Consider the following 12,888-nt stretch of genomic DNA (forward strand, 5'->3'; position numbering starts at 1 on the left):
ATTTTATATTTATATTGATTTGCAAAATGACAATTATATAGGCTACTAGCAGTACAGAGCATATTTTTGAAGTTTCTGAATACGCTTGCGTATATCTTCCTTTTGACAGGTTTGAGTTGCTGTGATCGGTAGGTAATATTTTAACATCCAAATAAATCCAAGTCCATCTCACTTATTAAACTTATATTAACATTTTTTTTTACATAAAAGTGATTGCTTAATCATGTTTCTTTAATTTTCATATAATATTTTTAATATATCTTTCTTGAAAACTGTTTGAAAAGTAAACATTTAACATAACCTTTTTGTAGGTCTACGGAACAGCAATAAATATGAAGTTCAACAAATTAGTAACGGCCTCAAGGAGCAAAAACAGGAAAAGGCACTTTTCCGCTCCATCCCATGTAAAAAGAACTTTGATGTCAGCCCCCTTGTCCAAGGAACTCAGGCAAAAATATAATGTTCGTTCCATGCCTATTCGTAAAGACGACGAGGTTCAAGTAAGTTGAAATAATATACTAGTTACTGTATTGAATCTGTAAAAAGTTTATATGATGATTTAAACCATTCGTAGACTGTAAGGTTTTAGACCTAGCAGAGCTTCGGTTATTGAGGTTTTCTCTTTAATGCAGGCGCTTAACTTAGTCTAGCTTGCAGTATGGTGAAGCCATGGCACTGAATTAATACTATATAGCCTTAGATGTATTGAAAATTGAATTTCATAATATTAATAGTAATTTTTTGTAGGTTGTAAGAGGTCATTACAAGGGACAACAGGTCGGCAAAGTTGTTCAAGTTTACAGAAAGAAATTTGTTATCTATATTGAAAGGATACAAAGAGAAAAGGCTAATGGCGCCAGTGTATATGTTGGTATCCATCCATCAAAAGTAAGTTTTTCTCTTAAGAAGATACTTTAACTTATCATAAGAGCTTGTTAGAAAATAAATGACATATTTTAGTACTAATTAGGTTGTTTCAATTTAAAATGGTCAAGTGGTTTTTTTTAGACATATATTTAGTTTTGTATGGTTGTTTTAATAATCATTTTAATTTCAGGTTGTTATTGTTAAATTGAAAATGGACAAAGATAGAAAGAAAATCATTGACCGTAGAGCCAAAGGACGTTTGGCTGCTTTGGGCAAAGATAAAGGAAAATACACAGAGGAATCAGCAGCTGCTGCAGTTGAAACGTCATAAGTGTATTATAGTTCTTTTTCTATTTAATAAATAAGCAAAAAAAGTGGTTGATCTGTTTATTTAAATCTATCATTCAAAATATTTTACTAAACTCTCTATTTAAAATTGGTGCAGAAATGAATGCATGCTAAATGTCCCAAGTATGAGTTATTGAAATCCTTTTAATTTAAAGTTCTTATTTATGTCAGGTGTCTGACTGAAAATTGTTCTGAATAGTTTCTTTGAAGTATTTTTTCATACTTCCAATACAGAAATATTTTTGATTTTTTAATCAGATTCCATATTTGAATTTTTTCTTCCATTTAACAGGTAGTGAATGTTTTTGAAAAAAAAATCAAATGCTCAAAATAAAACAATAATATGAGATTGGAAATTAACAGATTAAAATGAAATGTTTAGTAATTATTTAAATAAAACTCATTATTGTTAATGTATGCGATTTTATATACCTTAAGTTACAGATTTCAGTTTTTAACAGTAATTGAATTTATGGAATACATCAATTTAGCTATTTTCAATGACTTGCTCATCTTTCCTCTTTGGTTCTGGCATAAATTTGGACCGTAGAATATCATTGATGCCCTCACGGTTTCTAGCTATTTCTATGGCCAAGAACTGAATTTTTGTTACGAGCATAGTGTTCTCCTCACAGTAGTCCATGGAGGAGTCAGATCTTAACAGTGTGCCATAGTTGTAATCTGTAAAGTTTTAAATTAGACATTTTTGCAACTGGACTGCACACATTCTCACGGACCCTCAATAACAGTCTTAAATCTTTCACAGAACGGCCTCCACTTGGCTTTCTCCTTGGTACTTTTCAACTCATTTTCAATTATAATATCAATTTTTAAATTAGGAAATTCTTCTCTAAACAACCTGTATATCAAATCATCTTCTGGACTGAGATGTAAATCTTTGGGATCCACTGAGCACAAAATCTAATCAACAAAAAGTTAATAAAAACACCCGTTCATTCATAAAATATAACAGTATTGATATAATGTTTTCCATACATTAAAATATATTTCGGCGTGTTCATACGCCTTCATGGCCCATATTGCTTCAACGCTTTTATCATTTTCAAATTCCTCAGCGGGTCTAGATAAAACATCCTGAAATAACGATTCATTAAATTGGTTCTTAGTATAACTAATACTTTTACCATAGTAAGAAGAAAATTTATTAGACTATCGGAGAATAAAACTGTTAGTCCGCTAACCTCAACATGTGTGTACCATTAGTTGCATATGTTTTGAGTTGTATTGAATAATGAATTGTGTATCATATACTTATATTATAAAAGAATAGAGCTAAGCTAATCTAATAAAAAATTCTAAGAGTATAATTAGATTTGCAAATTCGTATGTATAGTTTTCTTCTGGTTTATATTTAATGGCGTGAAATGTAATTAGTATATTCAAACTAATTTCTATACCTATCCCAAGAAAAAAATATAATTGATAATCCAAATACGTCATGTATAAAACTAGAACTTAGATGGTGCTACAAAGTAAAAAACAAACTACTTTCATTTACATACGTCTAAAATAGGAGGATCATTCGATATGATTACATTAAATAAGTAAAAATGGAATAATTAATATCTAAATCGTTAAAATTTATAAATTATTTTATGCCAAATGTTTGAAGTAGTATTTATGTTTTTAATTTTATAAGCTTAGTTACTTAAAAAAAAGATAAAAGATAATTAACTGAATTAACAAAATCCACCATATTTTGTTCAGTTTTGAATATTAACATACCAATCCGTCTGAAGTGTAAAACTTGAACTGTCATTTCCTTTTGCTTTTTTAACGAAGATATTATTAATTTTAAATTAAAAGAGATTAATTTCCTTATTTTCATATTTTATTTTATATATTGTTTTATGTTTACATTAAGATTATATAACTAGATTAAATTATAAACTAACTAAAAGTACTTTTAAGAAATAATCAACAAGTACTACTTTGACAGTGACACTTGTTCTTTTGTCCTTGCATTGGGAAATGATAATCAAAAAAATATAAGTTTAAAACTGATTTAATATCTGCTTTCTTCGAAATCTTATTTCCTATTTTTCATGAGTTGCAGATGCAGTGTTCGTTGTTAGAACATATATACAAATTTTCATTTATTTATTATATACCAAATATTATGTATGAGGTAAAATAATTTTTTACATTCTCTAGAAATTGTGGATTGACAATTGGATGTAATTCTAAAATATATAATTATTATCCCTAAATTAATATAAATATTCCAAATAGAGATGCGACAAATCTTAAAAGCGGTATGCAGTAAAGTATAAAATATACATTAAGTTATTTTATTTCTTTCCTATTCTGAAACTTAATCCTTAATATTTGACAACTTAAGTGACACTGAATTAAAATTATATTATTCTTCAGTTGTTGAAAATTATGATAATTGAATCAAATATTCAGTATTATTGTTTAATATTAACGGATTATTCTGCTAAAATTATGTTGTTTACTAAAATCAGTGAATTATAAAAAAAATATCATTAATAATTCTTCAATATGTTACGTAACGACATCGGTTCCATGGCATTCTTGGATTCGAAATGCTTTCGTATCATCGATCATTAAAAATAAACCAAATTAACTATCGGTAAAAATTGAACGCCTCGCGAAAGAGAAAGGCTTTCTTCTGACAGACCCACCTTAGATGGTCCCCTTCTTCTATCACCGTCCAATCTACAATCACTTCTACTATAAAAGATTCGTCTGTCAGGAAGTAAATTATCAATCCGTTAAATTTTAATTTAGCTTACACGTTTCGGTCAAGTTTAAACGCCATCATGATAAGGGTGAGTTTCTGTTTTCAGAGGGTTATTCCTATTTATTTTAATCGTCGCACTGCTAACGTTTTTCTTTTTGCTTTTTAGTTTGTGGTACTCAGTGCCGTTTTGGCCGTTGGAATGTGCAGACCCGGAATTGTATCCTCATGTGAGTATTTTCTGGATTTTTGTTTGTTTTTGATGTTAATCGCGCCTGCTTTGATGATATTATATTTTGTTATAAAATCGTTGCATTTTAAATTGTTATACTTAAATTAATGTTGAATATTTAATGGAATATATTCGAAAAAAATAGTATTTATATATTTTTCTTTATTTTTGGTTATTATAACTTATTCTATAATGGTAGAAAGTCTATATTTTGAACTAAATCAGTTTGAGTGGATATTGAATACAAAAAAACAATTTAAGTGTAACTAAGTTTTATATATACATATATATTATACACGTTAGAGGTGAAAAAGAAAGTAAACCATTTGTTGGGCGATTGAAACGTGACAATTAAAAAATGTTATGGATTTAATATAGAGAATGGACGGATGAAAGTGAAATTGCCTCTGGCTAACCGGATTTGACGCGATGAAAACCCGATTAATGATACAGATAGCGCAAATGATATAACGCTACAGTAATTTTAAACTTTCATCTGTAATTAATTAAGAATGTAGTACAATTACGATGTAACATTGCATTTTTTAAAGGTTATTTTGCATTTATTCAAATATTCGTATTTAATATGTCGTTTGTTGGTTGCAGCATACGGAGGTAGCGGTCTAGGTTCTGGACTGGGAGGCGGTGAAAACACGGACCTTAGCTTGGCCAGTCTGGCCTTGAGTGGTGCCGATCACGGCCTCAGTTCCAGCAGTCTGGGCACCGGAGGTCAAACCCTGGACCTAGGCAGCCTGGGCGGCGGTTACGGAGGTGGTTATGGAGGCGGTTATGGCGGAGGCTACGGTGCTGGCGGTGCCTCGTTCTCTAGCATTGGCGGCGGATACGAAAGTGGCGGCAGCTCCAGTGGTGGTGACTACCATCACGGAGTCAGCATTGTAGGCGGAGGTGGTAGTTCCCAAGGACAGACCATTGATTTAACTCAAGGTGAGTCATTAATATAACTTTAAGAAATGATTATAGAGAGCGTTTAATTTGTTGGTTGTTTTTGATTCTGTTGAGCATTTTAATGGATATTCTTCGACCTCCTTCTGCAAGTGTTATGCAACTGCCAAATATCAAGTGTGGCGATATAAAAATAACAGTCACCAAGTGGTTTCATATATCTCGCCTATAAATTAGTTTTAAAGGACTTTTTTAATTTGAAACTTTATTGTGAGAAGTCAGTACAATATATTTTATTCAAAGTATTCTACGTCCAAAGCCGTTTTCTTGTCATCTTTTAGGTAATTTACGGATTTCACTTCGAAAGAACCATGTATCTTTTGAGGCTATCCATGAATCGACACATTTTTTAGTATATTCGTAAAAATGAATGAGCAATCCGTATGTTGGAACAAATGGTAATCAAAAGGAGCAAGGTTTGGAGAATACGGTGGGTGACGTAGCGTTTCCATTTTAATATTTACAAGTATGTTTCATCGGTTGTGCAATATGTAGGCGAGTGTTGTCACGCTGAAGAAATACATTGTTGGTCATATTTCGGTTGTTTTTCGTGCAGTGCTTGGCCCAAACCCACTAATTGTTCGATAACGATCTCTATTGATGGCTTTCCAACCAATGCCTTCAGATCAAATTTCGGCCCCCAACTCATCTAAAAAGTACAACTTGCTGCAAATACGATTTACACGGAGTAAATTCAAACATCTTCAACGCAATGATTTTTTTTTGTTCACACTTCGACGAAATGGCATGTATTAAAAAGTGAGACTTCAACATGAAGTTAATGACATAAATTAATTTATTTTGATACTTTTTACGTTCTACTTCTTATAATGCTTTTTTGTTATGGCTTCTGATAACATTTTTAATCAAATAATGTTGTTAATGCTTTTTTTTGTTCTGGATTCGTTTTATATTGATGTTAAAGTTTTTTTTATACAGTAATTCACAAAATATGATCTTATTAATCCATTGTGTACATATAAAGATATTTATATAAAGCTGTAAATTGATTTATTGTTCTTACTACTAATAATCATTTGAATAAGTTAAGGTCTTGGGTATTTTTCATGGTGTCTCATTTTATATTTAAATTTATCATTTATCATTTATCATATGTACAGAGATTTTTCTGGGAAATACATAGAAGCCCTTAATAAACAAATGTTTACACTCTTTTAGGTGGTGGTCATCATGGTCCCTTCGGAGGAAGCTTCGTAGCGTCCAGCAAGTATTCTGCCGGCGGTAGCGGTGGTGCCGGAGCCGGAGGTTACGGTGGTGGATACGGCGGTGGATACGGAGTCTCCGAGGGAGGTTTCGAAGGCCACTACAGCGACGTACTGGGAGCTAGCGACGACTCTTCCGGCGGATACGAGGCTCTCTCGTCCGGTTCTTTCGGACACGATCTTCATTAAAGCCATACCTGACGCGATCTGGTCGAAAACCGGGTTTATAATATGCGTATACATATCCAACCCTCTTCCCGATCATTTCTCTGCTATTTCCCATGTTTTTGCTAGTCCTATGCATATTATACGCCTGGTTTACGACGAGAATCGTTACTGTTCCATAGTCTGTTTCAAATTTGTTATTGTTGACTAGTTTTATACGTTGTTGTTTACTTTTTTTTAAATAAAATATCAAATACATTTTGTTGATCTTTATTTCATTCATTTTCGTGGCGAGTAGTAGTGTTTGAGTGTGTGTGATGATTCGTTCATTACAATGTTTAGATAATACTATTAAAATTGAACATAGATTTCAACAAAAATAAACAGACCTATCTCACTGCTATCTGATTATAGACAGAAAAAAATATACAACATCGAACAATTGATCAAGTACATACAATGTCATTGAATAAACCTGTGAAGATAAAAAAGTGTCATTCCATATAGAAATAATTAGCGTTGGGAATTTTCGACTGAAATTGACTATCGACTGTTTAGTAATTGACTACTTTTTACTATCGTCATGTTTCAGTCGCTATTTTTGGTTCGACTGATTTTGCTACTTTTTTCCAGTGACTGTTTCAGTCGCTATTTTCTATCCGACTGATTTTGTTATTATTTACTATCGACTGTTTCAATCGTGTACGTTTAGTTACTATTTTTCGTTCTACTAGTTTCATTCGACTGATTTTTAAAGTTCTGGCTCTGTCGTCCTAGCCGCGACCTTGGCAAAAATGTATTCAATTGATGCTTACGATTTTTTTGATAGTTTGCTTGTATATTAATATAGCAGCATTCTGGAACGATTTTCTTCGAGATTGTTAGTGTAAATTCATTTGTGGTGCGCAAATTACTTATTAAAGAGATCTTCTACTTGTTATTGTATAATATTTTTTTTGTTAATCTCTTAGAACGTCAATAATTTGCCCGTGGGCAAGAAATATTATTACATAATTTCCGTTATATAATATAACTATCCTGACATGTAGATCATTTCAGTAAGCGATCTGTTCTATAACTTATAATCTAAATCTTATTCTAGATACTATTCTAACTTATTTTAAAGTCTATCCTAACATATTCTATAAACTATTCTCACTCTCACTGTGTGTCTATTAATCAGTTCGTATGGTAGTTTTCGTTTGAACCTACGCACTTCACTGTCATCGCGCACATTTAACTGTTTGGTGACATGACACTCATAGTCTTTTAGCGTACTTCGCACTAACACTTTGTATCACACTCGTTATGTGTTCTAAGGGGATACTGCACTGAATCAGTCTGTTGGACACGTAATATGGGGCATCGACGATAACTCGCAACACTTTATTCTGGAACCTCTGGAGGATATCTATGTTGTATGCATTCCCAGATATTTAACATTGTCTACTAAGGCTGAATGTTACATTGGTAGATTTTGTCTCATTTGCTTTGATACGCCACGTTCTCAACCACAATTCGACTTTGTTAAGATGAAGTTGGAGGTTTCTTGTGTTTGTTCATATTGGATCCTCGTGTGATGATAAAACAGCTGCATCGTCAGCATATGTTGCAACAGTTTAACAACAGCTGTATACAATAGATATAACAATAGGCCAATAACACTGCCCTGTGGAACACCCGACTATATAATAATGCGTGTTTGTGAGATATGATTTCAGCAGTTGAAAATGTATATGGGGCAAAAACTTTTTTAATTTGACATGCTGTCCAGTGTGCCACACCTTGTCGAAGGCCTGAGATATATTGGGAAATGCAGCGGAGTAATATTTTTTATCGTTTAAGTTTTTATTAATTTGGTTGACTAATCTATGTATTGGTTATATTATTCCGTGTTTATTACGGAAGCCAAATTGATGGTCTCTTAATGTATTAAAGTTTAGAGATCACAGCTACAAAGCTTATAGGACGACAGGAGGGGAATTGTATAACATAAATCCAATCAAATACTTATTACCCATTGGGCAATTTGTGAAATGATAAGGGAATAATAATAAAAAAAAGAGCGGTAGATATGATTACGAAACGATTTGAAAAAAGATTACTCCACGACATTCTGTTTTTAATATCAATTTTTCGATGATTATATAGAAAATGTCTGTGGTTCATTTCCGGTCAATAAGCAGCAGAGAAAGCGATCATGAGCGATCATTCTGACGGCAAAATGAAAGGAGCAACACGGTTTCGAAACAAAGAACGTTAAGGAAAAAACAAAACAAAAAATATCTATATGTAAATTAAAAAAAAACCGGAGAATAAACGGACGGTGAACAGATGGAAATCTGAATAAATAAGGTATAAATATATTTTATAAGATTATTTTTCGTTAATTAATGTTCTTATCTAATAATTTATTTATATATATATATAAAACCATATGCTGAATGTTCAAATAATTCGTTTAAAAATTAATCTGAATATGCTACAACTTGGGGTAAAAGTCCCGCTACCATTTTGATTGCTTATAAGTTTGCTTAAAGAAAAGATAAATAAGCTTGATTTTCATAAAAAGTTTACTTGACCCTTACATTTTTTTTCGTTATGATTAAAAATTATATCGGCTAAATGGTGACTGCGATTCACTATGCAACTTTCGATTCTTTTTAGGGCATTTCTCATGATATCCTGCAACATCTAAGACTGAATTTATTCAATTTCGTGACGAATATTGTCTTTATATTGAATTGTTTGGGATTTATTTTGATTGACAACTTTTGATTCAAAAAAAACCCATAAGAAAAAGTCTGGTGCTGTTAAATCCGAATATCTGGCAGGCCGTGCTAAGTCGCAACTACGCGAAATTAGTCTTCGTGGAAAAACGTCATTCAAATCATACTGTCGAAAATTCGCATATAAATGATAAATTGTGGTTTTGTGGGGCTCTGGGCGTTTAGGATATTTTTGACGCAATTTCCGCTGAGTGGCAATAATGGAACGATTATTTTCAATAAATATTGTCATTCTTTGTGCTCGTTCTTGTGGAGTATATTTATCTATAGTACAATTTGGGCGTCTTTACAACACAATGGTTAGAGGGAAACTGAGCTAAACATCATATATCAAAATAGAGCGCAATCAAAATGGTAGCGGGACCTTTGCCCCACCTGTTACTTGTTACACAGATATTTAAACATAATTTTAATCATAACATTAAAATGTATTTTGCTTAAAATATAATAGTTTTTAACTGCTTTAGTCAGTAGGTTTCTGGAGAGATCATTCAGGGCTGTTCTCATATGAATTAATTAGTTTAAACGGAATCAAATTAATTATCAAATCAAAGGAGAGAGGTTGAGGTTGAAGTGGCAATCGTTCCTTAGTTACATGAAGTACGCCTTGGTGTATGTAAGTGGAGTTCCGGCAAAAGTATTGCAACTGAATGTGTAAAGTCATCATAGATCGATTGAAGGTGTTCAAAGTTCCATAGTTATGATGTATGAAATTGGAAACATCCTTGTTTGGAAAAACACCCTTATTGTGTTGATTCCTGGCACAATTATCACAGTTCAGGGTGTAAAGTCATCAAAGGTGGATGCAGTAGCACAGTAGACTAGAATTTGTAGACATTAAAATAATTACAATAAGAGTACTGCCAAAGGCATTCCGGTAGATGATATAGGCGGTACTCAGAAATAATGCTACTACAACTGTAATTTGTTCAAGCGGGATAATGACTATTTACTATCCATTGGTGACTTTGGTGATGTGATTGTATTGAATGATATGACATCATAAGGCTTTCACTTAAATTGGAATAGGTAATACTATTTGTGGTACCGATTAATTAAGTTGCTCCATCTTTGCGTTAAACTAAAATACTTTTCAAGTAAATTAGGGGTTTCTGTTTCTGTACAACTACTCTTAAAGAAATTAATATAAAACAATAAAAATGTTTAGTTTTTTTAATGTAAATAAAAAAGGAAAGAACTGGAGTTGAAATATAATACAAAAATCTATTGGTTAATGGGAAGATAATCACAAATATCAGTACATAATAAATTGTTATTATACAAGCAAGGTGCAGCCGTATACTACAGGATTAATATCTTCGGCGAAACCTTCAGATACCCATTGTCACTCAGTGGGTATCTGAAGTCATTAGTTCATTGTCAATTAATATTAAAGTATTGCACCTTTTGGATAAAATCGGAACAGGACACAAAAGTACTGAAGTACATTTAATAGAAATGCAGCAGCAAAAACTAAAATAGGTCCGATGGGATCTTCTAGATATATATTTAGGTTTAAGTTATTTGTAAATACAAATTGTAGGTCAGTCGGCAACGACTAGTAACAATATAATAAATAAATTTAAGAAAAATGTGATTAGTTGTCTTTCCTACATAAAAATGAGTTCATCTCCCACTGATAGAACACAAGAATAATTTCCTTTCCACCTGAATATTACGCGGAAAATTATTCAGAACAACGTCCCCATCAACTGAATACCTAGATAAAACCTTCTAATCTGGCCTGATTCCATAAATAGGCACGCTGATGGAATCGTGATGGTTATCGGTTCATTTATGGAGCACCAGCCCGTACCACTCCGAAACAATGGGAAAAAATGACTTTTTAAGGAAATAACGCTGCCTTGACGAGAAGAATTCGGTTCAATAAACGTACATAAATTATAACCCTCATAACCACTGTCGCAGATTTAAAAGTAGGCCGCACCGGGAAGACACGCAAATTTTTACTTGGCGTTATATGTAGATACAGGCCAGAGTACATCATAGATATTGTTATAGAATACAAAATTATTGTTAAAATTATTTAAGAGACATTCTAAAAACATATTAAACGATCTCTAGAAATATCACAGTTCCAGTTTGGATTTCGAAATCGCCACTCAACTCCTGAATCGACGGTTGTTGAAAAGGTATTTGAAGAAAAGAAATACTGCCCTGAAATATTCCTTAATGTCCATCATTCACTGGATACCATTGTGGATACTTTCGGTTGGAGTTCATCAGGGTAGTGTCTTGGGACCACTGCTGTATATGTTATACACTGCTCATATCCCAATAACAATAGAAACAGTACTTAGAACATTTTCCGACGATACAGTTGTTATGGTAAAAGATATATATCTGCCTGTAGGCTATAAAAAAGTACAAGGGTCAGTCAACAACATAGCATCACGTTAAACAAAAAGCAAAACACATTAGAACCAAAATAAAACAAATATACTGGTTAGTCGGAAGATACTCTCAACTTGATCTAAAATCAAAGAGGTTGATCTATAATACAATTATAAAGCCAATTTGGACCTATGCAAATATGGGGTTGCACTAAAAATTCAAATCAACTACGTGGAAGCAATACAACTGCTGGACAGCGCGCAGGATGTCAGGAGATTGAAACGAACAAAACCATACGAACTTATATAAAGTGTATACATTTAGCGTAAACTATAGCTATAAGTTAATAATTAATAAATAATTATAATTTTAAAATTGAGGAATACATACTGATGTAGTTTCTCGCACTCGTCTTCCTTGTTAATTAATCCAAGTACATAGGAAAAGCCATATGGCTCTGCACTTGCAGGTAACAAACTGACCCATTGTAAGATGCCTGAAGAATTTTTCTAATATAGAGAGCTTTCAGGTCGCTTTTTTCTAGTAGTACATATGAATACTTATAATTAAAATGAATTCGGGAAGAAGATATTCTAGAAGCTCATTTCGTTATAATTTGATTTTATTAGTTTTAAAAATCTCTTCGAAAAAGTACTTCGAAAGAGTGCCTATACATATCAGTACCAATAAGCTAAATTTGGGTGATAACAACGAAGTGCGAAGTCTAAAACGTCATCCGATCTGATGTCCGATCCGATTGCTGAAACAGAATGAAAATGAGACTTTTTTAAAACAAATAATTACGAGGAATAAAAAAATGCATCACGTACCCCAATAATGTACGAAAAATATAGTGACTGAAATTTGGAGAAGCTTCCCAAATAGTTGCAAAGTTTGCTTTGACGCCAGTGAAGGTGAAGGTAAGTGTTTATTGCAAATGGAAGCGAATTGTTCATAATGATATTCTTGAGACTATATGTGTCCTATAACCAGATTGGATAGTGTTAAACGTTTTATTTTCATTATAGATATAGATATAGTACGGAGCATCGGCAATGGCACAACTTTTGAAACATTTTTTATTTTAAAACCGTTGTTTGATGGCTATATCAGACTTGCTAGGAGTACCGCATAGTATGACCAAACAGGCTTAAGTATTGATTCGTATAGCAATACCTTATTATTTAATAACTTGGATTTGAGCCCGATAAACCATTTGAT

At 32.5% G+C, this 12,888-nt stretch overlaps 3 protein-coding genes across 3 annotated transcripts; 2 read left to right on the forward strand and 1 right to left on the reverse strand.

The window, feature by feature from the left end:
* Positions 1-46: 46 nt before the first annotated feature.
* Positions 47-1,244, forward strand: RpL26 (Ribosomal protein L26). The gene is made up of 4 exons (XM_076404482.1): positions 47-128; positions 312-500; positions 748-888; positions 1,058-1,244. The coding sequence occupies exons 2-4, from the start codon at positions 333-335 to the stop codon at positions 1,196-1,198; spliced, it is 450 nt and encodes a 149-aa protein (XP_076260597.1). The 5' UTR covers positions 47-128; positions 312-332; the 3' UTR covers positions 1,199-1,244.
* A 371-nt stretch (positions 1,245-1,615) lies between these two features.
* On the reverse strand, positions 1,616-2,499 carry LOC143196630 (protein PBDC1). Its single transcript, XM_076404481.1, has 4 exons — positions 2,361-2,499; positions 2,212-2,310; positions 1,953-2,136; positions 1,616-1,896 (listed from the first exon to the last, which is right to left on the reverse strand). Exons 1-4 carry the CDS (start codon positions 2,361-2,363, stop codon positions 1,703-1,705), a joined length of 480 nt encoding a protein of 159 aa, XP_076260596.1. The 5' UTR covers positions 2,364-2,499; the 3' UTR covers positions 1,616-1,702.
* Positions 2,500-3,938: 1,439 nt separating this feature from the next.
* Positions 3,939-6,695, forward strand: LOC143196629 (uncharacterized). Its single transcript, XM_076404480.1, has 4 exons — positions 3,939-4,031; positions 4,110-4,170; positions 4,779-5,117; positions 6,315-6,695. Exons 1-4 carry the CDS (start codon positions 4,023-4,025, stop codon positions 6,545-6,547), a joined length of 642 nt encoding a protein of 213 aa, XP_076260595.1. The 5' UTR covers positions 3,939-4,022; the 3' UTR covers positions 6,548-6,695.
* The last annotated feature ends 6,193 nt before the right edge of the window (positions 6,696-12,888 follow it).

This window comes from Rhynchophorus ferrugineus, unplaced genomic scaffold (assembly GCF_030347505.1).
Source record: "Rhynchophorus ferrugineus isolate W39M unplaced genomic scaffold, kcgeb_rfMv2 rfM4, whole genome shotgun sequence".
Classification (NCBI taxonomy): domain Eukaryota; kingdom Metazoa; phylum Arthropoda; class Insecta; order Coleoptera; family Curculionidae; genus Rhynchophorus; species Rhynchophorus ferrugineus.

Coding starts and splice junctions, on each gene's coding strand:
- LOC143196630 (XM_076404481.1), bottom strand. Junction 2,137..2,211: donor ACGCCGAAATATATTTTAAT/GTATGGAAAACA, acceptor TTTGTTGATTAG/ATTTTGTGCTCAGTGGATCC. Junction 1,897..1,952: donor ATTTAAGACTGTTATTGAGG/GTCCGTGAGAAT, acceptor AAAACTTTACAG/ATTACAACTATGGCACACTG.
- LOC143196629 (XM_076404480.1), top strand. Junction 4,171..4,778: donor ACCCGGAATTGTATCCTCAT/GTGAGTATTTTC, acceptor TGTTGGTTGCAG/CATACGGAGGTAGCGGTCTA. Junction 5,118..6,314: donor GACCATTGATTTAACTCAAG/GTGAGTCATTAA, acceptor ACACTCTTTTAG/GTGGTGGTCATCATGGTCCC.
- RpL26 (XM_076404482.1), top strand. CDS start 333: ATGAAGTTCAACAAATTAGTAACGGCCTCAAGGAGCAAAAACAGGAAA. Junction 501..747: donor GTAAAGACGACGAGGTTCAA/GTAAGTTGAAAT, acceptor AATTTTTTGTAG/GTTGTAAGAGGTCATTACAA. Junction 889..1,057: donor TTGGTATCCATCCATCAAAA/GTAAGTTTTTCT, acceptor TTTTAATTTCAG/GTTGTTATTGTTAAATTGAA.